Source organism: Protopterus annectens, chromosome 11.part0 (assembly GCF_019279795.1).
Source record: "Protopterus annectens isolate FY-2018-M chromosome 11.part0, PAN1.0, whole genome shotgun sequence".
Taxonomy (NCBI): domain Eukaryota; kingdom Metazoa; phylum Chordata; order Ceratodontiformes; family Protopteridae; genus Protopterus; species Protopterus annectens.
In genome coordinates this window covers 533,628,312-533,655,811 of record NC_056745.1, presented here as the reverse complement: position 1 = coordinate 533,655,811, position 27,500 = coordinate 533,628,312, and the positions used below count along the sequence as shown (strand labels likewise).

The 27,500-nt window shown below is 41.2% G+C and overlaps 1 protein-coding gene across 1 annotated transcript in view; it reads left to right on the top strand.

The window, feature by feature from the left end:
• Positions 1 to 27,500, top strand: part of XPOT (exportin for tRNA) — a 3,393,313-nt gene that overhangs the window by 1,229,970 nt on the left and 2,135,843 nt on the right. Inside the window, exon 11 of the mRNA XM_044088045.1 lies at positions 23,130 to 23,192. Within this exon, the coding sequence (XP_043943980.1) occupies positions 23,130 to 23,192 (63 nt within the window). The remainder of the gene's footprint in view (positions 1 to 23,129; positions 23,193 to 27,500) is intronic.

Here is a 27,500-nt window from a genome sequence, read left to right as displayed (position 1 = left end):
GGCTTATCCCGGTTAGGGGTCACCACAGCGGAACTCCGGTCCGCTAATGTTTGGTAGTGGATTTTTACGTGCCGAGTTACCAGTCCTGACGCACAACCTTCAACGAAGGCACGTCCATTCAAGCATGCCTCCACACAGAAGACGCTCTAGCTGAGAATCGTACGTGACAACGTCTTCCTGTGAGGCGACAACGCTACCGCAGCACCACTACCGTGGGTAATGCAGTGATCTTTCCTGTAATGTCTTTAAATGTCAACGGTCTCGCAGATAACTACAAAAAAGAAAGAGTAGTGAATTATATTAAAAATGTAGAGTGCAAATAGCTGTGTTACAGGAGACATTGGAAAGAACTGAACATGTGAATTTGATAAAGAAAGGTTTTCAGAATGGTTATTCAGTGGAATACCTGGAACAAAGGGAAAGAAGAGTACTTGAATTAATTGCAAGAAGCTTTCCAGTTGTGATATAAGAGGTTAAAAAAAGATAATGGCAGATTTGTAGTGCTGAGGGGCTACTAGCAAGGGAAGAGGATTACACTGGCATGTGTTAGTCCACCTAAAACTGCTATGATGGAGATTAAGAAAATTCTTGGAGAAATAATCAGTTTCCAGCAAGGAATATTACTTATAGGTGGGAATCAGAATGTGATTTGCAACAGTGAAGATGTGTCTGGGGGGCCCAGAAGGGAAAGTATAACAAAGGAGGGTAGATTTTTGAAGAAATTTATGAAAAGGTTTGGCGTGGAAAATGTGAATTCAGTACTAGGAGTTCAGAGTGAATTTACATATTCTCCAAGGTACAAAAACTGGTGTAGACCAGATAGAATTTATATCTCACGGCAACATGTGCATTTAATTGAACGTCTTGATATGCACCCAGTAACTATTTCATATCATGTGCCAAAAATGAAAATAAAATCAGGGTAATACAATAAAAATGAGACACTGGCACTTTCCCACATATTGGCTGAAAAGATAAGAATTTAAGGAGTGGGTTTTGGAATTCAGGTGCTACTAGAGAAGATTGAAATTTCTTCTGAAAATATAGCTAGGGAGTGGGATAAAATTAAAGTATAGTTTAAAACTGGGGTGGAAATAAAGGAAAGGGAGATATGACTAAGAAGTAAGAATTATTTAGAAGGACTGACAAATGGTGAAGTATTGCAAAATGGGGGAAAATCTCTCAAAACAAGAAAAGGAGCAACTGCAGAATGCTAATCAAAAATAAGGGATTACATTGATAACATGCACAAGTGCAGAAAGATTGCTGTCAGGCAACTGTTTTTTGATAATTCTAGAGCAGAGAAATTTTTAGCATATTGACTCCGGCAACCGAAAGTGGAAAGGGCTGTCACCAAGATTAGAGAGCCTATAACAAGGAAAATAACAAGAGACCTTGTAGAAGTATTAGAAATATTTTTGAAAATTTTATGAAGGTTTGTATAAAGCAGAGAAATATGGAAATCAAGAAAAGGTACAAAAGAGGACATGTTTATGGAATAATTAAATATGTCAAGGTTAGAGGTAGCCGAGGCTCAGTTATTAATAGGACAGGAAGAGATGAGATAAAAATGGCTATGTGTAACCAATCTACAGGAAAGTCCCCAGGGATAGACGATATTCATGTGGAAGTTTGGAAGCTGATAAAGATCTGAAAGGTTTTGTCTAACAGTATTTTAAGAGGAGGAGAAGTACCAGCATCCTGGAAGAAGGTGGTGGTAATGTTAATACCTAAAGAGGGTAAATAGCCATTGGATCCAGCTTCATACAGGCCCATTTCATTATTAAACCATGATTATAAACTGTTTGTAATGGCTATAAAGAATGGCAAAAGTGATACCAAAATTGATAGATATGGATCACTGTGATTTTGTGGAGGGGAAGCAAACATTTGACAATATTAATAGAACAGTGATGATCCAGAGGGTAGCAGAATGTAAGAAAATGCCACTGTTAGTGGGTCTAAATGCAAAGAAAGCATTTGATAGAGTCAGCTTGGACTTCCAAGTGCAGGCCAGTGGAAGCATTTGCTTTCCCTGATATTTATAAGGTTGATTAGGAGTATATATAAGTGATAGGAGGTGAAAATTAAAGTGGGTGGCATCCTCTCTGACAATTTCTGCTTGAGAGGAGGAACCAGGCAGGGTTGGCCGCTTTCCCCTTTGTTTGTATTATTTTTAGAACCATTGGCAAAGAAAATAAGTGACTCAGAAATTCATGGATATGATTGGTGTGGTAGTCAGGAAAAGATGGCTGTATTTCAGATGATATTATCTTATACCTGATAAAACCGGAAAATGACATTACAGTGTTGTGGAACATTTTTTAGACTGTTTAAAATCTTCTCAGGATACAAAATTAATGAAGTTAAGCAAACGCAATAGTTATAACTATTTTATAACAGTATCCATATTTATGGGAACATGATAAAATGTAGTATTTAGGAGTATGGATTAGAAATGGACTCTGTTGTGGCATCTAAGGATATGTGGGAAGAGACTAAACAGAAGATGATACAAAAATTGAATAACTGGAAGCTTTGTTATATGGATATGGGTACTAGGATACAAGCAATTAAAATGTTTAGTCCCTTTAGTCTTGTGCACAGGTCAGGCATATTTGTATCAACCAGAGGAGAATCTGTGGATAGCAATTAAAAAGTTGAAGGATTTTATCTGGGAAGGGAAAATGGCAAGGGTTATGTGGGGTAAGCTGATTCTTCCATTAGAACAACAAGGCAGGCTAGGATTACCCAATTTGAGGATGTATTTTAGAGCAACATGGTTAAGGCTCTTACACGTAGCACAAGCAGAAAACTATAATTCAAAGTGGACAGGAATGATGATATGGGGGGGGGGGGCTCAAGAAATAAGGATAGATTGGGATTTTGGGTGCAGACTCTTAAGGACAACAAAAATCATAGTGTGTTATATTTGTAAAATAGAAGGGAGTATTTAAAGAATTAAACCAGCACACAAATGAAGAGAGATTCTGACAATAGGGTTGACTGTGGTTAGGGATACAGATAATAGGCAAGAGGGGGGTGTAATTTATTGGAAAAAACTGCTGGAGAAACCAAGGTATTGTTAGCAAATGACTAGAAAGGCAAAGGTGACAGCATAGGAAGAGGCCAAGAATGTATTTGGACAGCAGGTTAGAGATTGCCCTCCCTAGCAAGTCTTGATATCAGTGTATAGGCAAAGAGAAAGAAATGGGGGGGGGGGCTAAATGAAAGACCAGCACTGGTAGAGTTTTTAATAGAGTCTACAACGGAAGCTGCTGTTAAAAGGAATAATTAGTAGAGCATATAAAATATTGCATGATAATTGTAAGAGTCAATCGGAGGATCTTAGACTTGGGAGGAGAGATTGGATAAGCAGTTCACAAAGAGACAATGGGGGGATATATGTATGTCTCGCAAATGTGCAACAAAGACTAGAAGATTTAGGATCTTTTCCTGGAAGTGTTTACATAGGTATTTTTATACCCCAAGTAGACTTCAAATAATTTTTCCTCATATGGATAGCAAATGGAGGTTTGACGGGTAAGAAAGAGGTGGGTGGGAACATATTTTGTTGGGAGTGTAGTGAGCTGGTGGAGTTTAGGGATTCACTGTGGACCACTGTGTCGGACATGCTGGGTGATCAAATTGGATTGACCGGGGAGATGATTTTTTTGGGCTATGATACAGAATTGGAATTGCCTAGACATAGTAAAGCCTTGCCGAGTCTACTTATGGTGTCTGCCAAAAAAGCATTTACTAGAAAATGGAAACCAAATTCTAGACCAACTTTACTAGAAATAGTGAATGTAGTAACAGAGATAAAACAACTGGAATTGAGATCTTTCGAAAAAGGACAGAGCAAACCACATAGGAAAAAAACGGGAATTGTGGGGACAATGTATGCAGAGAAGGAATGAGGCTTAAGACGCAGGATTTGAATGAGACATATAATGCTTAACTGATAATGACTGGCTAGATTGTAAGTGATGTATAATGTTTGCAGCTACAGTTATTTCAGTGTTGTCTGTGATGTACAATGTTTGCAACTAAAGTGGTGTCAGTGTTTTGTTTTTCAATTTTATATATGTAAGATTGCCTGTCATATGCATGATTTAATAAACATGTTTACTGAAAAAAATGTATTACTGGCATTGGAGAATTTGATGAGGGAGGGGTGGAAGTGAGAGGCAAACACTGGCTCACTCCTCTGAGGTGATGAGAGGTACTGCCCAGCCTGTTATTGCAATGCTGACGCGTGCTGCAGACACGTGATTTGGCATGCAGTTCTAAAGAGCGGAGATTTGGTTTACACTGCCAGACTGTGTTTGCCCAGTAGCAGTAATTGGAGTACGAGTTGGAACACCTACTCCCACAGGGGAAAACATTGTAGTCTCAAATGTCAGCTTTTCAGGAAGAGGGTTTACGCCAGTAAAACAAATTTGCCCTTATGGTTGCCTGTTTGAGAACCCCACTGTGGTTCTTGTACTGATGATAATGAATGAATGAGAGTGGCAGTGACTGGATAGATGTTTGGTGGGCACAGAAAGAAGAAAAATGATGTATGTGAAGAATAATATAAAAAAAAGGTTATATGCTCTATTCCAGATAAGTAGGTACTTACCACAGAGAGTATAGGTGGCCCTGGTAAATTACTTCTCCATGCAAAACTGGTTTACGTCATACCAAAAGATGACACTAAAAATCCATTGTCCAGAATTTAAACTCAACCTCTTTAAAACTGGTCAGAGTTAACGAAGTCCAAGCAAGGAGACACCACTGTGCTATATCAGGCAAATTAAATGGTTGGTGCCAGAAGTAACCTAAAATATATTCAGCTAATATTTGCTCACTGACTGCTTCTAAATGTCTCTCTGTCTCAAACCTGTTTTTTTTCTGATATGTTACCACTAAGTCATTGAATTAAGCAACCGATTCTTTTTTCCAATTTAATAAGATCTTAAATGGGAAAAAGGTCAGTAGCGTTTGCATGTCAGTCAAGTGAAACTGTGTTTCTAGCCATAATTCAATCTCCAGTTTACTCAGTTGAATATGTGTGTGTGTGTGTGTGTGTGTGTGTGTGTGTGTGTGTGTGTGTGTGTGTGTGTGTGTGTGTGTGTGTGTGTATATATATATATATATATATGTGTGTGTGTGTGTGTGTGTGTGTGTGTGTGGAAAACATCTCTCAGTGTACCAACTAACTGTAATCTGTGTAGCAACACATGAGAGCTGTTCACAGATTTGTAGGTGTCCCCTATCTCAGGACAGTTGTATAATTTCTTTTACACAGACCCTTAACACATGCCATCTAGTATTAACAGTAGTAATTTTGTGCAGTCATTTAAAACATTGCGCAGACTGTAAACCTGTAATGCAATCAAAAAATAACTGTTGCCTCCACATATGACTAGCTAATGTAAAATCTGCTTGGAAATAGTAGTAGTGTACACTGCTGATAATATGAATATACTCTAGGCAGATATGGAAACATTTTGTCTGCTTTGGTTACCTTATGATTTCAGCTGTGTACACCATTATGTAACTTCTATTATTGCTTCAAGTATACATCCCTACTGCTGAGTGATTTAAATCCGACATGTTGTATTTACCAAATAGACTGACATAAGGCAAACATTTTATTTTTTAACACCTTTCTTAAATTATCACTTGAGTTGGGCTAAAATGCATTAATGTAAAAGAAAACAAGCCATATTAACATGTTTCCAGTTACATACATTATACATCATGTTTTTTTTTTTTTTTATCACCATGTCCAACATAACATAAATTGGTCAATTCATGCCTTCCCTTAAAACTCTCCTCCTGAACGTTATTCTGTATATATTGTTACTACAATTTCCGTTTATTTCGAAGTGATTTGCTCCTTCCCCCTTTTTTAAAGATCCCACTTTAGTCCTTTTATCTCTACAGTATTACAATATTCAGTACTTCAGATACAGTTAATTTAGACCTTAATTTCCATTTTCTGATAATTGTTTTTTTTTTTTTGGCAGCCAAGAGAATTAAAACTTAACAAGGCTTTAGTATGTTTAGACAATTCAGATTCTGGTCCTAGCTTAAAAGAATAATTTATTTATTTATTTTACATTTGTTTACCAGGAAAGTCCAACTAGGATAAGACCCATTTTCAGTGGAGGCCTGGGGGGAAAAGTTCCACATATCGAGATGGTATGAAACTTATACAAGAAATTATGTAAAAATATACAAGACATACAGTACACCAGAAATTACAGTTCTGTGCTATTATAGCTGACATTGGTATTACACAGTCATCTGATATAATTCCTTTTTCTAGTGTAGACATTGTAGTTTCTCAGAGTAAGCTGAGGAAGGGTTTGTTGGGGGGAACTGGATAAAAAAGGATGAGGTTAGAGATTATCTAGACATGAGAGAGCATCGATTATGAGGTGGTCAGGGAAGAAGTAGTATGACCAGAACTATTAAGACTAGTTAGCCTGGAGTATTACAGGAGCAAAGCCAGGTGTCATTAAGATAACTTTTTTAATAATCTTTTTGAATTGGTTGCTATCTGTGTTCATTCTGATGCTGTGAGGTTGTGAATTCCACTTGCTACAGGATGAGAAAATAGTGAGTCCCCTGCTGTATTAGTGCATTTGGACACTTTTAGTAGAGATTTATTTGTTGAGCGAAGACTTCAGTTTGTGGTATGGAGATGGAGAATGTTTAGAACCACAGGGTTTTTTCAGGTTGATATATTAGTGTGCCAAGCTTAATTATATATAGGATAGAAGTTGTGCGAGTTCTAACCCGTTTTTTAAGGAGTGACAGTGGTGGGAATGATGTGGGCAGTCAGTTGCAAATGTAGATGTTTTATTGTAGAATGTTTCAAGTTTAATTAAATGTCTTTTTAAGATTGGTGAGAATTGGGGAAGCATACAGAAGTGTTGATAGAAGATGGATTCTAGCAATGGCAACCTTAGAGGTGTTAGATAATTTTTATTTCTATAAAGAGTACCCATTTTTTTGTGAACTTTCTTAATTGTTTGTGCTATATGTAGGTCAAATCTTAGGTTTTCTATTATTACTCCTAGTAGTTTTGTTTGTGAATCAGCATTAATTTTAGTATTAGTCCTAGCTGTGATACAGAAGCTGCTGGGAGGGGGTCTTGTGGGTTGGAAGATCGAGTTTTGTTTTATTTGGTTTGAATATGAGTTGATGGTTAGAGAGCTGTAGCTCTGTATCTGAGAATGATTTTTGGGTTATATCTTGGAGGTGTTGCTGGTTATTAGCGGTGCATATAAGTGTTGTGCAGTCTGCATATTGGATAATTGAAGCCAGTGGGGGTAGCGCTTTGGAGGTTGTTTGTAAAAATACTGAAGAGTAGCAGCCCAAGAACTTAGCCTTAAGGTACTACTATTATGACAGGAAAGAGGGGGAGGACATTAAGCCATTTTTACAGGTTGTTGGTGGTCCTGTAGATAGCTTCAGAACCATTGAAGTGCAGAGGGGCTGAGGTTCAGTTTGGAGAGTGTACTTAATAGTTGGGGTGGGAGACAGTATGGAAGGCCTTGGGCATGTCTAGAAAGACTGCAGAGACTATTTTGCCATTGTTTCTGATTTGGTTGAGGGTACTGTTGAAACTGAAGAGTGCAGTTGTGGTACTATGACGGGGCCTAAAACCATGTTGACATGTTGCTAGCAGGTTGTTGAAGGTAAGATGATGAATCAGCTGGGAGTGTATACATCTTTCAAGAGTTTAGATAGTGGAGAGAGAATGGCGATCGGTCTGTACTTGGTCAACTCTGTGGAATTTCCACCTTTGTGTAAGGGGATAATGTCTGTGATTTTCCATATTGCTGTGACTTCTTGTTCTGCTGTGGACCTGTTAATAAGGATCAACACTGGATAAAATATTGCTTCAGCTTCTATTTTAAATATTGGGCGGGTAATTTGTCAGCTGCTGTTGAACAGTGAGTTTTTTGAGTAGTTTCTTAATGGTAGCTGTGGGAACAGGCTGAAAGAATGACTTTTAGTTGATATTGAGAGGTTTGGAGGCTAGTGTTGGTTCTGTGGAATTACTTTTAATTAGAGGTATTACACTTTCAGTGAAGTATTGAATTCTTCTGCAACTGTGCTAGGAGAGTGTGGTAAGTTGGGGGAGGGGTAGCGGAATGTCCTGGGTGGAGAATGGCATTTATGGTATTCCAAAATCTTTGGGGATTACTCTGGTGTTTATGTTGCAGGTTGTAGTAGAAGTTCTTTTTATCTAGATTGATTTGGTGTTTAGTCTGGTTTCTAATTTGTTGGAATGTGTTGTAGTTATTCTGGGCTTTACAGGTGAGCCATGTTTGCCAAATTTTTTTTCTTTTCCTAAACAGCGTCCTGGTGTCATTAGCCATGTTGTGTATGTGGCCTTAATACGAATTGACCTGAGGGGGACCAATTTGTTTAGAATTTCAAGGATAGTACTGTTGAAATCTAATGCAACATCAAGGGACAAGTTTTTAGTAGAGACGAGTTACATTTTTTTAGGGTATTGATTAGGTTTTGGAGGGGGTTAAAGTGTTTTTTTTTTTTTTTTTTTTTTTTTTTTTTTACTGCAGATTTGATGGAAGGTGGTGAGCTTGATAGTATTGTTTTTTTCACAATAGGTTGGCATATGGTCACTAAGGCTGTCAGGTAAGCAATCACTAATCTGAAAATTCTGAGGCTTGTTGTTAGTGTCCAATCCAGCATAGACTGACTGTTGGAGTTTTTGCTTTATCAGTGTAGGAGCTTGAATGAGTTGTGTGAAGCCATAGTGGTTGATGTGATTGCTATGGTCATGTGAATTACAGGTTGTCCAGTCTATATTAAAGTCACCCATAATGAAAGCTTAGTGGGCTATGGAATTTGATATAGATTGGATGATGTGATCTATAGTGGAGATGCTATTTCCAGGTGGGACATGGTTAAGTTGAAGTTTCGTAGGTTGGGTTTCTGTGTTTGAGATTATCTGTGTTTAGGTTTTGTGGTTGTGTGAGAATGCTCTTGAATAAGATGGCAACCCCCCCACTTCTTTTTACCTTCCTGTCTTCTATAGTAATAGTGTAACTAGATGATGTAATTTCGTTGTCAGTAATATGTGCTTTTAACCAGGTTTCAATGAAGACAGCAATATTGCGGTTGTTATAGGATAGGGTGACGTGTAATTCTTTAACTTTGTTGACTGTGCTTCGCAGGTTTAGATGTAGGATTAGTATTTCTGAGCCTTTTCATGATAGATTGGTTATATCTTGTTATATACCCAAACCCTGGCCCCAAGAATATCTCACCACCCCCTCAAACACAAGATATAACCAATCTGCCATGAAAAGGCTCAGAAATACTAATCCTCACATAGACTAAGTACTGTGGAAAGTATCTATACAGCTGACAATTTTGTAGAGTAGGAATTCTTGGATAAATGCCAGGAGTGAGTATGGAGTGGGAGAAATTTGAGAAAGTGTATTGGGGTAGGAGAGGACCAAGTGAAATAATGATTGCAAACTAAAAAGTAAAAAAAAATAAATAAATAAAAAGTAAAATTTTTAAAAAAATTTTTAATAAAGAAAATTGTAAAAATATGTTTACAATGTCAACTCATTGCACTCTCAAAACATTTGATCTGACATTGTTTTCTTCATTTGATCTTCAGCCGGTGGGTATAGGCACCGACATCGGTGCCGAGCCGGACATATCCAAGCTACAGTGCCGAAACTGAGCTCCTCCCCTACCCATAATGACCCTCTCTCCTCCATCCCCTCAGATGTCGTTTGCCACCATTCCAGCTACAAGCGAGTCTTCTGAGCTCCATCTTGTTAGTTTTTTCGTGTAGTGTTGGGGATTTTCTTGGTACTCAAGTACTGTTTCAAATTTTGCTATACCTTTCTAAACGTCCCCCTACCCTTTGCGTTTTGCATAGAGTGTTTCTGTTGTAGTTCTCTTCAGTAGGTTCCCATTTCTTGTCTTTCTATCATGGCTGACAAGTCGGACAAGTCTGAGAAGGGTGCTGAAATGTATGAGGTGCAGGCATAAACTCCTTCCTTTGCATGGTCATTCATGTGTGTTGTTTGTTTAGGTGTCCCTCACCTAGACACACTGGGTGTTCTGTTTGTATAGGTTTTTCTTCTTCTTCCCTGGCGGACAGGAAAAACAAGTTAATATTAAAGGGTTTGTTACCCATTCCTTCTAGTGTGGGTGCAGTTACTTAACTTCCTGGTAAGTTGCCTGAGAGCAAAAGCAGGGACATGGTCAGAGAGAGGGAGACAAATCCAAAAGCATTGACAAGCCCCCAGAATAACCAAAGCTGACTGAATCTTCCCCTGCTGCTGGTGAACCTACTCCCAAGAACATGTCTAGGTTATCTTCCCATCAGTCTGGGTTCTCACCCAAGCCCCTGGAGTCGGCCTTGCCCAGACACCACTCCAGGCCTGTTTCCATGGCTTCCTCTGCCAGGTCCTTCTGTAGTCTCTGAGAGAGAGAAGTGGATCAGTTGATGAGACAGTTCTTGCAGGCTCAAATCCAGCTGGGAGTCCTTCCCACCCCCTCCCCACCAGGAGTGTGAGGGGTCCTTTCCTGCCCCTTTCATGGGGTGCTCATTTCCCGAGCCCCAGAGCTTCAGGCCTTGCCGTTGCTGGAGTTTCCTTCATCGAGGGGTCAGGGTCAGCATTGTTGGTTTCTTTGGTGCCCAGAATGGCCTTGGTTTCCTTGCCCCATTTTCTTAGGTGTTGGAGGGCTCTCTGAGTCGTAGCTCGCTCTGTGCTGGTTCCGAGGGTGTTGCTTTTTCATCGAGGGTTTCATTGCCTTCCCCTCCCCTTGGAGCTTTGGCACTGAGCAGATTGGCACTGACCCCCCCCCCCTTGGCACCTATGGGGTCGGTGGCTTTGGCTTCACTGACGTCGAGCATTTTGGCACAGACACATGTGGTGACCATCTCCTATTCGCGGTCAGCAGTCGATGTGGTGGAGATGGTATTCTTGACTTAGATGAGATCCTCGATGCCTTCCCCTCCGGATCTTTTCCTGCTCCAACTGGACTCTGGACCTGATGTCTCCAGCCTTCCTCTTCAAAGACAGCCTGCCCCCTACACTCCAGGTTTCTCTCCCTGTGGAGCCCCAATCTTCCGGTTCCTCTCTGCAGTCTCCTCCTCAAGGAGCTCCAGCAGAAGCATGTGTGCAGATGGAGGCACACTGACTCCACTGCTGAGTCTGTCATGGATGACACTGGGAAGAAGGTGAGGGCTCCCCTCGATCTCCACCTAATAATGTCTTCTTCGAGGATATCATGGAAATTCTACATCAGAAAGGTGGATAGTCTCCCCCAAAGCCCAATCCTGATGAGTCAGTGTTCCTGGAGGTGTTCAGCACAGGCCCATCTACTTCCTTGGTGACCCCCCCCCCCCGCAGACCCTTAAGTAGACCTTATCGCATGCAGGGTGTGGAAGGAACTGGATGAGATGGAACCAGTAATCAAGATCAAGCGCCCCAAGAAAATACTTAGCCCCCCCCCCAGAAGATGGTTCCTGTTGATGTTTTGGTGGTTACAGCTGCCAAGAAAAAGGAGCTTACCAGGAGAGCTCCTCTGTCCATCCTCCTGACAAGGGAGTCCAGAGCGATAGACAGACTGTAGAAGCGTCTTTATACGTCAGCGACCTTCTCTGTGAGGGTGCTGAATTACTTGGCGCATGTTACTAGACTGCAGAGATTGCTCATCGAGGAACTGTATGCGTTTACCCCGGATTCCGTGTCACATTTTCTTCTCCTCTAGACTGGCCACTTTCAAAGCTATTTCTAACACCTCTATGAGGCTCCTTTCATATAGCTTGGAAGGCGCTTCTAGGGCAGCTGGTTCAGGCATCACTACTAGGCGTCATGCCTGAATGTGATTTCTCTGAACCCTTCAAGGTATCCAACACGAATGCCCCCTTTGATGGATCTTCCCTGTTCCATGGAGACTTCAGCCCAATGTGAGAAGGATGGCAAGACCATGTCTGCCATTAGCATCCGCTTTTCTACTCCTCAGCGTTCCTACTGCAGGTATCAGAGAGGCAGTAAGAGGTTGTGGTTCCGAAAATCCAGGGCTTTCTATCAGGATGCACCTGCTGACTCTTCCCCTAGAGGCAGATCAGGGAATGATTTTTTTTAGATGTTGCCCTTGTTGAGGCTTCAAGAGAACAAGAGTCTTGGGACTTCCACCAAGACAGATCTTTTCAGCGATTCTGAAGTGTTGCCCCACTTTCCTGCCCAGGAGGCAGTCGAGGGTCGCTTTTCTCTGCATCCATCAGCCTGGGAAGCCATCACGTCAGATCGATGGGTGCTAAGGATAATATTCTGGGGGTATCTGATTCCCTTTCTTCATCCTCCAGTTCCCTGAAAGTCTCTCCCGGAGGTTCCAGCCGCTCACAGGGAGGAAGCCGAACTGGAAATATCCAGGCTGCTCAAGAAGTGAGCCATCCATGCCTGTCCACCCAGAACTATCCAGATTAGGCATCTATTCAGAATTTTTTTTGGTGCCTAAAAAGATGGGGGGGACACAAACTGATATTGGATCTTGCATGACTGAACAGGTTTGTCACCATAACCAAGTTCCAGATGGTGACAATTCAGTCCATTCTTTCATACTTTCAGAAGGACTTCTGGATGTACTCGATCGACCTGCAGAATGCATACTACCACATAAAGATGGACAAGCGTCACAGGAGGTTCCTGTGCTTCCGATTAGGAGCCAGGTATCATCAGTTCAGGGTGCTTCCCTTTGGCTTCACCACTGCCCTCAGGGTGTTCACCAAAGTGGTAGCAGTACTAGCAACTTATCTAAGGCTGCAGGGCATGCAGGTTTTCCCTTACCTGGACAACTGGCTTCTGGCCGCACCCGCCAAGCATAAGCTTCTTCAAGCTAGGGTTCCTTCAATTAGCTTTAACCTTGGGCATCATAATAAATTTTTCTAAATCAAAATTGGAGCCTTTCTTTTTCCTGGAATTTATCGGAGTGCTGTTGAATACCTGTCTGTGAATGGTTTTTCTTACCATGGACAGGATTCAGTCTCTTCAGGGCCAGGTGAGCATTCTTCTAGAAACACCTCAACCATCAGCTGCCCAAATCCTTCAAGGCCTGGGATCTATGACAGTAACCATCATCATTTTACCCTTGGCAAGGCTACACATGTGGGTTCTTCGATGGACCTCATCAGTCCAGTGGTCATTTCTGGATCACCCCCTGTCGCATCCCATTTGTCTATCCAGAACCTGCCAGTCCCTCTCATAATGTGGTTAAATGTTCATAATCTAGCAAAGGGTTGATCTTTCGTGGCGCCCTCTTCAGTGGCCACGATCACCACAGACTTCTCCCTGCTCATGTGCGGGGGGGGGGGGGATTGGCTGGGACGGACTGTTCCAGACGTGGTCAGAGTTAGAGACCAATCTTCACATCAACGTTCTGGAGATGAGCAGTGCATCTGGCATTCCAGGCAGTGCATTCTTTTCTTTTCCAAGGAACGATTGTGATACAGACAGACAACAGTTTTGCTTTTGATCAAGGCCCTGTAGAAGGTCATGAGGATTGTGTATTGCATCATTCTGGTTCAAAGTGGAACATTTGTTTTGCTTTCTTTTCTGAACTTGTAAAGCTTCACAGGACATAATCTGGTACTTCAGATTCTAAACAGTGATCCAACTTGAGGTGTGCTTTTTTTATTTCAGTTCTGTAGTGCATTGACATTTGACACTTCTGTAGCAGTCTGATTATACCCACATCCCCTTTCTTTTTAATGTTGTATGTCCCTGTTTGATTAGCCCTGCTTGTTCTGGTGATACTAGGTCCAAACCACAACTGAGTGAATTGAGTGCCTTAGGAGGAATAGAAGACCCTAGAGCTTGCAGCGGATGACTTGACAGATGTATCACTGACCCACATGTACATGCTTTGAAATCCAAAGGATAGGGTCATGCTAGAGGGGACAGTCTGTGTGATGAATGTAACCCATATCTGCAAGTGTTGTCTTTATAGCCCTCTCCCCATTGAGTAGGTATTTTGGAGGCCTGTAGACTACACCAGGGGATCCATTTCCAGGGAAATGCCTCAGGCATATGTATATCTGTTATCCCTCCTTCCCTCATTAAGTAGAGTAAACACTTTTCAGCCTTTTCATTCTTGTTCTTCTTCACATCTACTCCAGCAGGTGCCCCATACTGTAATTGTTTTTAAGTCATTTGACCTATCGTGGTTTTCTCTTTCTCTCTCGCACTCTGCCAGTGGAGAAGCGTAGGAAGTATGTCTTTGCTGTGGATTCCTTCACTAGATGTTGATGTGTGTCTGTTTATTATTTCCTGTGATATGCAGAGAAGGTACATTTAGTTTACTGTGCGTCGGCCTCACTTCCATTGCAGGATGCTTCCGTCTAGGCTTTCTTCAGTGCCCTGAGTGTTTACAATGGTTCCGGCTATGGTAACCTAAGGGTTTTGGGAAAATATCACAATTTGTTCCCATATCTGGACAAACTAGCTCATATCAGCCCTATTGAGTGGTTAACTGGTAAGATCTGTCACGGCCGCAGTCTATAGGGTGGGAGTGACCATAGATTGGGAGTTCTGTTTGAGCCAGTCTCAGCAGACTGTTTTTAAAGGCATAAATTTGGAGGCAGTATTGTCCTGGACATAGTTGCAGAAGTCAGTGGAAGTCATGAGTTTGGTAGTCTGTATTAGGATGTAGTGAAGGATCCAGGCTCTGACCATACTGCAGATTTTGAGCTTGATGACTGCTGAAGTCTTAATGGTATTATTTGTATGACTATGGGATGTGGATGTGTTTTATTGTACTTTACAGATGTTAGTGACTTGCAGAGCTTCGCTGTGCTGACGTTAGAGCCAATATGTATTACTGGACCTGGGAATGGTGGACATTTCCCACCAGTCAGTAAACTGGATTCCCATTCTCACAGTCAAACTGAATGCATGCCCTAACGTTGTATGTTTTTCTGGTGTGAGGAATGCACATCTGCTACTCCATGGCTGAAGAAATACAATTTCCATCTGAACATTGACCTTTGAATATCAGTGTTGTGGAACTAGAGATGTTAGTTGTCCCTGCCATCAAAACGTCAGTGGAGATGCTGCATCCGGGTATGCTTCTAATTTTCCTTGGTCATTAAGAAAAAAAGTCTGCTTTGTAATATTTAAGGGGGGCATACTGTTATATCTGTTATGCAGAGAGGTAATATGTATTTTGTAGTGGGCCATACTGTAGCATCACTACCAGCAGTACACATTCCATGAAACGTGGTTGTGCTGATAGGCTTGCATACTATCTACTCCTATACTGAAGCTGCAGAGGCACCATAGTACAGGTACTTTGAAGTTTTATCCGTGCGTTACCCAGAAGGTTACAGTTGCCCCCTTTGTTTGATGTGGCTGGGTGGAACTCATGGTTGGATGCTTTTCACTTCCTTTAGTGAGTGACATTAGTGTATGCATTCCCAACATTCCTGCTAATTGCATACATGCTGCATTGTTCATGAAAGAAAGACTGACTAATTTTCTTTCTGTTGTGGTAGCTAGGAAGTGTATGGTTTCAGGTTCTTAGATCTTTAATGATTAAAGAAACTTTTTCTTTTCTAGTCAGGGTTTCCCCACAGTTTGAGTGTCAGAAGTGTCTGAGATACTAAGATTTCCTTCACATGGTAGATCTTTTCTACCAAATGGAAGCAGTTCTCCATTTAGGCTACGTTGTGGGTGATGCGACTGTTGTCAGTAAACTTGCAGGTCATTCTTTCATAGACTAGCTTTTGAACTCTACCTAATCCAGCCCACTCATTTCTTGGTTTATTTGCCAGATGTGAAGTTAGAGGAGAGAGCGGTACCTTTTAAGATGCTCATTAGTTCCACTTTTATTTGAAACAGGTGCACTAGTTCAGGAAGACTGAACAAGTGCTGTCTTTAGTCTGGGGAGGGATTGACTTAATTCCTGCCAAAAATTGTTACTGGGTCAGTGATCAGCATCCTGCATTTTTCCCATCAGGCTACTCTCCTAGATGCATGGTTGCTTCTAGTGCTTATTTTAAGATAAGTCTGCATTGCAGGTATTTCTGATGCTACTGTTTTGTTCTTGGTTCACACGTTTACCAGGTGTCATTGTCTTGACCGTAACACTTTGAGATGAAACAATTTTTTTGTTTTCAAGTTGACCTATAAAGTGTCTGTCTTTGATTGATCTCAGTAGTCTTTCACTCATCTCTTGTGCTTGGTTGGCTACTCCTTCCAGCTTTTGTTGTTGGAGCTCTGGGTATATAATTTTTTTTTTTATAGTTAGCAAAAAGGGGATCCAATGCCTGTCAGCCTGGGATGACATGCTCGACAAGCCACAATGCTTCGCTAGGGACGGCTTGCACCTGTCACCCCTGGGCTTTCGGATATTGGCAAAGGCTCTTGCTACCCCCATAGCTCCTTTTTTAGGCAAGGCTCAAAAGACAAACCCACCTCCATAGGTATCACAAGGGATAAGAAACTAAGAGTAATGCTACTCAACGCCAGAAATGTAAACCTCAAGATGCATGCACTCGAAACTCTCCTTAGCATGGAGAACATCGATATCTGTGCAGTAACTGAGACCTGGTTCAAGGCTCCCGAGAGCACCCCAGCACTACCAGGTTATACCTCATACCATGCTTTTCGGCCCCAAAACTTGGACCGAACCACAAAAGGAGGGGGGAGTATCAATATTCGTCAAAGATACCCACACCTCCAGGTTGGTGGCACAGCACAAAGCATCAGAGACTATCCATGTTGCAACTAACAGTGGGTAAAACTGCCTTCCAGTTTATAGCCTGCTACAGACCACCCTCCCAAACCCAGAAACCCCACTCGACCTTCCTGAGAACACTGGAAATATGAAGGTCTCTCCAAACACCATTATATTGGGCGACTTCAACTACCCAAACATAGACTGGGAGCATTACTCTAGCTCCAACACCCTAGCCCAAAGGTTCCTAGAATTTATAAACTCAAATGCTATGGAACAACTTGTTACCACTCCCACAAGAGGGGAAAACATACTGGACCTGATCATCACCAACATGGGGACTCTATGCTCCAGACCAGAAGTGTATCCCTCACTGGTAAGATCAGACCATAAACTAATCTCACTGGATATTCACATCCTGACCCCACCCCCTGCCCAGAAAGCCACAGTGAAAAACTTCTCTAAAGCAAATTTCACACTCCTCAAAACCGAGGTGGAATCCTTCAAAGCCCCCAGGCCTGTGGAAAATACGGCCCAGACCGCAGAATCCTTTATAAACGCATTCTATGAACACCTTCAGGAATGCGTGGATCATGCAATCCCAAATAAAACCAAGACCCAATCTTCCAAAGGCAGACGTCCTGTCTGGTGGACCCCAGCCATAAACAAACTATACAATAGAAGGAGGAAGCTACTACATGATAGAGCAAAATCCCAAAAAGGGAAGGCATCTCTGATCAGTATTAGCAAAAAACTACGGGCACTCGTAAAATCGTCTAAGGCCAGCTTCGAGAGAAAAATTGCACAAGACACTAAGGATAATCATAAGGCTTTCTTTAGTTATGTTAGGAACCTGGGTGGGAATTCCCAGATATGCTCAGAATTAGTCCAGAATGACAAAAAATACACCAAACCCACAGACATTGCCAGCATCCTAGCTGACTGGTTCAGCGCATACCCCCCCCCCCACCAAAAGGGTGAATATCTATCCCAGCAGAGTGCTTGCCCCCCTGACATCTCAGATGCTCAGGTAAGAGCCGCCCTCTCCAAAGCAAAAAACACAGCATCAATGGGACCAGACGGTGTCCCGGGCTGCGTCCTACATGAACTCCAAGAAGAGCTAAACCCAAACATAAAACTACTGTTCAGTCTCAGCCTTACTACAGGATATGTACCCAAAGAGTGGTGTACAGTAACAGTGGTCCCTCTCCACAAATGTGGTGCCTCAACGGATCCTGGAAACTATCACCCCATAATCCTCACTAGCTTGGTCTGCAAAGCTATGGAAAGGATCATCATGGATTTTATAAATAAAGATATTGGGGACCTACAGACACTGGATCCTACCCAGTTTGCCTTTAAGGGCAGATCCTGCCTCTTAAATCTGGTCGATTTCTTTGAAACAGTCACCAAGGCCATTGACGAGGGGAAGGTGGTCCACACAGCCTACCTGGACCTCGCAAAAGCTTTCGATACAATACCCCACTCTGGCATTATAGATAAGCTCACCAGCTTAAATATAAACCCCTATGTCACTAGATGGATTGCAAACTGGCTCAAGGACAGAACCCACATGGTTAGAATTCCTGGAGCCATGTCAGACTCCAAACCAGTTACAAGTGGCGTCCCACAAGGCTCAGTCCTGGGACCTCTCTTGTTCGGTATATATTTCAAGGAGGTACGGGCAAACACGGAAGGACTGTGGCTGACCAAGTTTGCAGATGACTGCAAACTGGGCGCCATAATCGACTCTCCAGCCGACACAAGCATCCTCCAAAAGGGCCTCATAGAAACAGACAACTGGTGCCAGAGCCATGGCCTCAAGCTAAACACCAAAATGTGTATAGTCATCCCCTTTGGCAAAAACGAAGTGCCCACAAATTACCACATAGGTGGTAATCCATTAAGTACAGAAGAAGTAATTAGGGACCTGGGGACCCAAGTTGATAGCAATCTCTCATTTGACAACCACGTGGGCAAAGTGATTAGAAAAACATTTTATATAGCCCACCTAATCATGAAGGGATTCGCATCTAGATCAGGGGAGGTCATCGTGCCTCTTTACTCATCCCTCATCAGGCCCATAATTGAGTACAATGCCCCTTTTGGGATGTACCTTACCAGACACCTGCAGCAACTGGAAAGACCCCAAAAGTACCTCACCAAGAGGATCAAAGGGCTCAAACAGATGCCATATGCTGCCCGGTTAAAGAAACTCCAGCTCTATTCAGTGGCATACCGCCTGCTCAGAGGCAATCTGTGCCTGACGAATAAAGCCATGTCCAACCCAGAATTAATGGACATGCTGCACCTCAAAAAATCCAAATCCCATCGAGCTACGCGCTCGAGAGACTTGAACCTCAGCACTGAAATAAATAGGACATGCTGGAGGGACAGATTCATAACCCAGAGGCTCCCTTCACTCTGGAATAAAATCCCAGTTAAGTTAGGCAGAGTCCCTCATTGACTCTCTTCAAGAGGACTCTTGATGAGTGGATGGGAGATCGTAGGTTTAACCCGGGTATCACTTCTGTGTCACTGTTAGACAGAGGCACAGTATACTAACCTTGAAAAAGGGCATAGCAAAATTAATTTAATATGAGTGGCGAAAGCTAAACACACTCTGGCTAGGCTTATAAATGCCCTAGGGCAGATAGCCTAGTATGAACCTATGAACCTAATACACATATCAGACCTTTCTTCATATATTTTTTTATCCCTGTTGCATGCCAGCTGTCAGCCATTCCATGGCTCCCCTTATCCCTTTCATCTTTCCTTAGTTCAGATTTGATCATATGAAACCATCATTTAAATAGCCGTTAGTTTTTTCTTTTTAGCTGTAACCCCTTCACAACAGACTGAAAGTCATACTTCTGTTACAACTTGATATGTTCGCTGATGCCTAGCTACAGTATGTGGTGGTGCTTGGTAGCTTGTGAGTTGCAGGTCCACAAGAAAAGAAAAGGTGGTAGAGAGCTTTGTGTACCCTTTCCAACAGTCTCTTTGCCATAGCTTTCGGATGATTCCCGGGGGACCATCCGATTATTTTGCATTTGCTCCTTGTGAAACTGCTAAGAGCCAAGGGACCAGTACATCCTTTTAGGCCATTTCTACTTTCACTTAATACAGGAAGAGAAGCATTATTTTCAGAACCAGAGGAGACTGACAACCAACCCTTTCAAAGCCGGACTAGGACTTCAGATTCCCATGAAGAAGACCAGAAAACAGAATACTCCTTTTCCCTTAAGGATTCATAAGCTGAAGATTACATCCTCAGCATTGAATTCGCCAATGGAATCAAAAGAAGAGTGGCTGTCTATTGCCAAGGAATATTTAAGTCATTTCACTTCCTTCAAACAATTTCTTACCAACTCTCAAAAAGAGAAAAGACGCACTTATCTTTCAGAACCTGATTTTGATATGCAGGAAATAGACTTGGTATATGACTACCAGGTTCTTACACCTGAAAGCTGGGAGTTTGAGGCATAAGAAAATATTTCTTCTGGCTCATTTATGAAGGAGTTAGCCTCTTCTGACACAGCTGGCAGAATGAAAGATTTATATAAATGGGTGCAAAAGTAAATTTCAGAAGCTCAGCAGAGATATTGCAAGTTATTTGCAAATAGATTATAAGCAATCAGTGGCTATTCTTCCAGTTCTATCTGCCTTGGAAGATAACTTTAATGTTGATTTTAGCTGTTCCAGTCCCTAGGAAATCTAACAAATTTTACAAAATCCTTTAGCCTCGTAAATTTCTGTTTAATAATCCTAGGGCGCAAGAATCCCTCTTTTGTTTCTCTTTCAAAATCTTCTATGTTCTTGCGTCTCATGGCTTCTAACCTCATACCTCCAGTTAAAAATGGAAGAGCATTCAGTGGGTTTGGAAAGATGTAAATGTCTTCCACCTTGGCCTTTACAAACAGTTAACTGTCAGGCACATAGGTCAAAGTTTCTTCTGGCTTCCTCTGATATGAGAAAAAATGCTGCCCTTCTGAAACTAAGGCTTCTCCATCCTGTCTGCTTTCCTCGGTATTACAGTGTACAAAGCATTCTCTTATGATACTTCTGATATTTTGTGTGCAGCTGCTGTTGGTTCAGTTCCTGAAGTAGCCCTCTTTGACTCCATTTACCACAGGTCTGCTAGCAAAATGGTGTGGAAGATAGATGCCTTTTCTTTCCCATGGGTGGTGATGCTCTTTTATGCCTTTCCACCCTTTGTGGCTACGGATGGACTTGCACAGAGCAGGGTCTCTGTGATCTACACCAACCTTTTCAAGTTCTTTAGCTTACAGCCTGGATGACCATTTTAATACCCTTTGTGCAGCATTTTTTTTTTTTTTTGATGACATGCACCAAGTATTAAAGGAGGCTAAAAATAATCTGCTTTTAGAAATCCATATATGACTAAGTGGAAGAAATTTTCTTGTTGGTGTCAAGATCCATTTAAGGCTCAAACCTCACTGGCTCTACAAAATTTATAAGTTAAGCACTGGGCACACTTACTTTTCCACTAAGATTCAGCCATTTTTGCCTGTCTGCCAGTGGATCCCTCTTTTCCTGTTTATCTTAAGTGAAACAGTTTTAAAATGGGAATTGTGTATTTATCTACTTCCTTGGGATCTCAACTTTGTACTAGAAAAACTTAATACTTTTTCATTTTGAAACAGATCATGAGGCTGATTTAAAGTTTCTAAGTTGGAAAGTTGTTGTTGCTCATTGGTCTGATCTCATCCAGAAGGGTGTCAGAGTTGCAAGCTTTTATGGCAACTTTGACCTTATCTTAGATTTGATAAAGGTAGAATATCCCTGAGAACTAATCCTTTTTATGCCAAATGTGGTTTGAGTTCCCTTTGAATCAATTTATTCATCTACCTGTATTAGTTCCGTAAGCAAAAAAATAAGGAAGAAAAAAAGTCTGCACATTCTGGGTATCCACAGAGAAAAGACATTCTGAAGTTTGACAGGATGAAGGACTTCATAAATTTGGATCAATTGTTTTTCTTATGAAGGTAAGAAAACTGGACATTCAGAATTGAAACAGACTATGTTAAAATGGTTGTCCTATACCATTTAAAATTATTATTTTATTTATTTGACATCTGTTTACAATGAAAGTCCGCATTTTCAGCAGAGACCTCAGGAGAAAAGCTCTGTATTGATTTAATATGGTTACAATTAAAGCTATTTCAAAGCCTAATGCAGAAGAATGACAATATATTATCTCAGTAAAAAAAATAAGCTTCATTTCTTACATTGTGAATCAGTACATACATAGTGCTAATGTTTGGACAACTATAGCAAGTTGAAAGAGAACATTGTCAATAGGTAAAGTATTCACAGGTTGCAGTGCAAAGAGATGGCATTAAACACACTGAGTGCACACTCTGTTTGGAGCAGAGATGACTGGATAATATAAGCCTAGACAAAAATATGCATGTTCTTTGTCTAAGAGATGCATTTTACTAATTCCTTATGTCTGAACATTGTCAAAGTATGGTGTTTGTGGATGATTCTATTCCCATTGTGTCCGGATACTTCCAGGCAAAGTCAAGAACCCATTCTTCCAGGGCTGTAGTTGCTTCTGCTACTTTTTGGAAAGGGGTGGACTCCAGAAGCTTTCCAGAGGCAGCAACTAGGTCTTCTGCAGACATTTTTACCAAGCACTGCAAAACTTGACCTGCTTTTTTATACGTCTAAAGCAGTACTTGCTAGATATGTACTTCAGGGGTGTCCAGATTTTGATCCTCCTTCTTCCTCCCTTTCTGTCTAAGCTTTGGTATTCATCCCATATAGCTTAGGTTACTGTAACAGTGATCTAATGATAAACATAGAACAGTTGTGTAAATAAACTTAACAGTAGATATTTGAATAGCTCACGTTTGCTGTACAAACACCCTCTCTGCTTTCCCCCCCAAAATTTTTGTTGCACCAGAGTGGGGGGAGGGTCCCTGTCTTCCCCCCTTCTCCCAGCACATTCTTTGTTGGCAGGGCTATAGCCTTCCTTGCTATGGGTGGGGGGACAAGAAAGCAGTTATTTATTAAATTTTTTTGTGCCCATACGTCTACTTTTATACTGTCTCACTGTCATGCTCCTAAATGATGTACATGCACTTGAAAGGTGTTCTGAAGCTTTGGAAGCTGGGTTGGATGTCCTTTCTTTGGCAGGATACATTCTGAGCTTAGGCTAATGCAACAATGATTTGTTATGGTAAGTTTTTTTACACAACTGTACTATTCTTTTGTTAAAGTATTAATAAGTCAGACCTGATCTTGCATTACAAATACATGGCTTAGGAATGTGATAGTTGCAGAGGCATGAGTTATATTAGTGAGACAATGACATCTTTATGGTTGAAACTGTAAACCTGAATTTTGTGCCTCTTTGTCCACAGGCTATAATGTTGACTGTTGTAAAGAAGCTCACATACGATGAAGAATATAATTTTGAAAATGAGGTAAGGATATTTACTGCTTTAGCTGCAAAAACTAGACAAATGATTGGTGCCAAATTCCGCAGCTTAAATCTCAATGGCAAGAAGTGCATAATAGTACGCTTTGGGAAGTCAGCCACCCTAGGAAATTACCTCATCGATAATACACACCTAACAATAGAACCATTAGTCAGGGATATGTGCCTACAGTACATATAGAATTGGCATCCAAGTTCAAGGGAGTTATTATTCCACTGTGTTTGTCCCTCATTAGGCCTGTTATTGACTGACTACAGTGCCGCCTTCAGCATGTACCTGACGAGGCATGTGCAACAGCTGGTACATCCACAGAGGTTCCTCACAAAAAGAATACATGGAGTTAACTGCCTGTCCTGTGTGGATCATGTCAAAGCCCAATTTCTGTACTCTTTCCTACAGACTGTTGAGAGGCAGTCTATGCTTGGAATACAAGGCATTATTGGATCCCTCTCTGATGGACCTTTTGCATATCCACAAAATGAATAGCATCACAAATAGTCCGACTATGATGGATTTAAACTTTGCTTGTGACATAAACAGGACATGGTAACTTTGCTTGTGACCATAAATAGGACATTTTGGGAGGGACAGATATTTGTCTTGGAGAATTCCCCTTCTTTGGAACAGGCTTTCCATTTGTGTAAAGCAGAGTTCTTCCCTAACTCTACTCAAAAGAAACCTGGATCAGTGGATGGGAAATGGAAGTATACCCCAGGTCTCGCACCTGTCTCTCTAGTGGACAGAGGCAGCTTGTAAATCTTGCCCTAGCTTATATATATATATCCCTTTAAATGATATCTAAGGCACATAGACCTGTGGAATAGAATTGAGATGCTTGGCTAGGCTTAGAAAGGCCCTAATGGTCTTTATCCTGATATACACCTATGAATCTATGAAAAGTTTCAGAGCTTTGTGATATTTTCCACTGATTAAGGATTTGAAAATTTCCTAAACTTTTCATTGAGCTGTGAGTGTACATTACTGCTATAATAAGTAAAAACATAGCTATTTATTCATATGATAAAATATGTGCTGTTGTGCATGCAGTACATGGGATGTTGTCAGAAATTACTCTCAGCATAAGCATTAACCATACTACTATTGAACGTGTAGGTTGTTGCCTTATTCCCCCATCCACCACACACAGTTGCTACAGGCTTTGCCTTTGAACATACGTAACAGCTTCATATACATTTATTTGTTTTAGGAGTTCTTAGGACCATGTTTGGTGTACAGTTTCATAAAGATCTGTCACATGTCCAGGGGATGCTTCACCTTCATCTTACGTTGCCATGCTTAGCTCTTATAAATCTTACAACTTCACATGTTGATAAATGTGTTCAGACGAGATTCTTAAAAATAATGTCTTGACTTAACTTTTTGTAGATGGGTGGCTGAAGTGTGGGTAAGATTAAAAGCACTGATTATAGATGCATATAAGACAGATTCACTAATACCTGAAGAAGTCATGGCTACAACACTGAGACCCCTATGCAAGATGTTTCCACAGCAAGTTCCACTGAATCAACACACTTTTTTCCCAACAAAGGACATCCAAACTCTTATGACAGATATAACAGAACTTGCTCGAGGGAGCATGTACTGTTCCCTCAAAATCCAGGAGAGTTGAACTCGCAGGGAGAAAAAACAAAAGTGCTGGGTTTGATTTGTGTACTTCAGACTTTCAGTAGTGTTTGGATACCAAGTATGTTGTAAATAAATGTGAATACCACCTTAGTGGTGAGGCAGAAAACGCAAGGGAACATTTCACTTTTACCAGCTGTGCAAACTGGAATTGATAGCCTAGGATAAAGCACTCTAACATAAATTTCACATGGATATGGTTTGTATACATTTCTGGAGGAGAATACTGTTGCAGATCCTCCACCAGTCCCTACAGATGAGGGCTAGACCTAGGGATTTTTTTTAGTCCCTAGTGTGATGCTGGTGTCTGTCAGAGGTGGATTTCCTTGGTTCCTCAATGAATTGCCAGACTAAAACATTTTGTTCAATATTCCCTTGCAGGCAAGAATTGAAAGTGAATGTCTTCTCTTACTAGTAGGAGAAGTTTCTAATTTCTAATGTAGCTGTAATTTTCCCTTTACTTTCCTTGCCAGAATTTCAGAAAAAGTAAGGGAAGTTGTAGTGAATTTTGTACTACTTGCTCCATTCTGGCTTTGACAACAGCCCTTTTTTCTTTTCCCTGCTGCTGCTGAAGAAAGTCAGCTTTTCACCCCGCCCATATTTCATACTCACTCTGCTAATCCATTTGAGAGGCACACCAACATGAGCAGCCTCAAATTCCCTGGAGATTAGTTCCCTTATCCTTCCATTGGGAATATTTTGCAAATGAAGTGCTGACCATTTCACAAGAGGCACGCAAATCAGGTTCTAGGAATGTCCTGTATTGACAAATGGGAAATGTTTTCATCATGGTGTGAGGTCTCCCTAGAGAAAACAACAGTACAACAGGCCCTTTTTGTTTAATGCAGGACTGATCTGCACCCTCTGTAATGGTGTATATCTTGACCATATCTCCCAACCACACCAAATTACTCTTTTTTTTTTTTTTAACTGAGTTTTGGGGTCCAAATGAAGGGGTGCCATGATTCCCAAGTGGCACCCCTTCATTTCCAATTTGTTTTCTGTTGTTTTTTTAAATTTTTTAATTTTCACACTGTTTGACATGTGCGCGATTATGTCAGCTCTGTCAGGGCTACCAGCCAGTCGGAATTGAGCTCAAGGAGCTCATGTCATGCACATTTCCGGCTGACCAGGGCTGCTCAACTGCGAGTGGGAATGGGGATTATCAACAAAATGGATGGCACTCTTCTAATGGGGGATTATCGGCGAAACGGCAGCACTCTTATTATTTATGTTCAGAGCGGCAGTGGGAAATCCATTGTTATGGATTATTTTATGTTAGGAACGGTCTCTGAACAGGAAGAATGAAGACTCAGCAACTTGCAAGTAAGGAACTGTTTGTGTGTGCGTGTGTGTGTGTGTATACGTTTGTGTGAAAATGTCCCCATTTAATACACCTGGTGGCTAGAGGTATTCAGGCTCAAACCCTGTACCCTTCAGTATAGGGTAAAAAGAGCCTAAAGTCCCTAATCACCACCACTTGTGAGCTTTGTCCAGATTTATGTGCTAACAGTTGAGCTATGGTGAGAAGTGAGAACAGAATTTGTATTCCCCCATTACTGGCTTGCTTTGTCCAGGTTTTCTGTGCTAAGAGGTTGAGAGCTATGGTGAGTGAGAAGTGAGACCTGATTTGTATTCCCCCATTATTGGCTTTGTCCAGGTTTTTTGTGCTAAGAGGTTGACAGCTATGGTGAGAAGTGAGAACTGACTTCACTAAATTATAGCCATTAAGTGTCAGTCTTCCTATTTTTCAGGAAACTGCTGATTTTGGCATAGTGGTATGTTGCTCTTACTATAGTGCATAGGGTCCTGGGTTCAAGACATGCCAGTGAAATGCATGGTGGTAACACATTTTATGCTAGCAACTTTCCAAAATTATACAAGCAATGTTGTGTCCCTAGTTTTTGACCTTTTGTCCCCCCCCCCACAAAAAAAAAAACTGAAATTAAAAATAAGTGAGAGAAGCTGTGCATGATGCCTATGGCTTACACTACTGTCATTCTATTTATAGTGTGGGTGTGAAAGTAGACTTTTATAATGGAAATGTTCTGAATTGGGCAGTTTTGTCATTATTGGTTCATACATTTTGTTCCATTGCCTACAGTACAGCCTACTGGAAAAAAGTTCAAACAATAAACTTAAAATGTGCTCTGTCTAACAAGTGTGCTGTATTATACAAAGAATTTAACTTAGTCAGGATGGTGTATCAAAGAAAAGACCACATGTATGTTTCTTGTTTTGTGTGCAAGGGGTCAATGATTTGAAAACAGCCCAAAGGTAATCTTTATCTACAACTGGCCAGATGCATTTTCTGTGGATGTGGTGTGGGTTTCAATGCTGTTTCAATGAATGTGAGTTTCAAGGGCAGAGATGTTTTAATGCCTAGTCTATTTTCATTGTGAGACAGTATTGCCAGTATTGCTTTGTTTAGCAGATGTCTGTTAGTGTTTGTGCATTGTTGTGCTGCTAAATTTAAAAATAAAATCCAAATAGTCATTGTAGAAGTAAAGCAGTATGCACACATTAGTGTTTCTTGTAAATGGGGTGAAATAGCCAGGTAATGGGACGTTGGAATGGTTGCAGGGGGACTCTGGTGCCATATTTTGATTGTCTGTTCTTCAGTTTGCATTTGAAAGTTGGTATCCCACA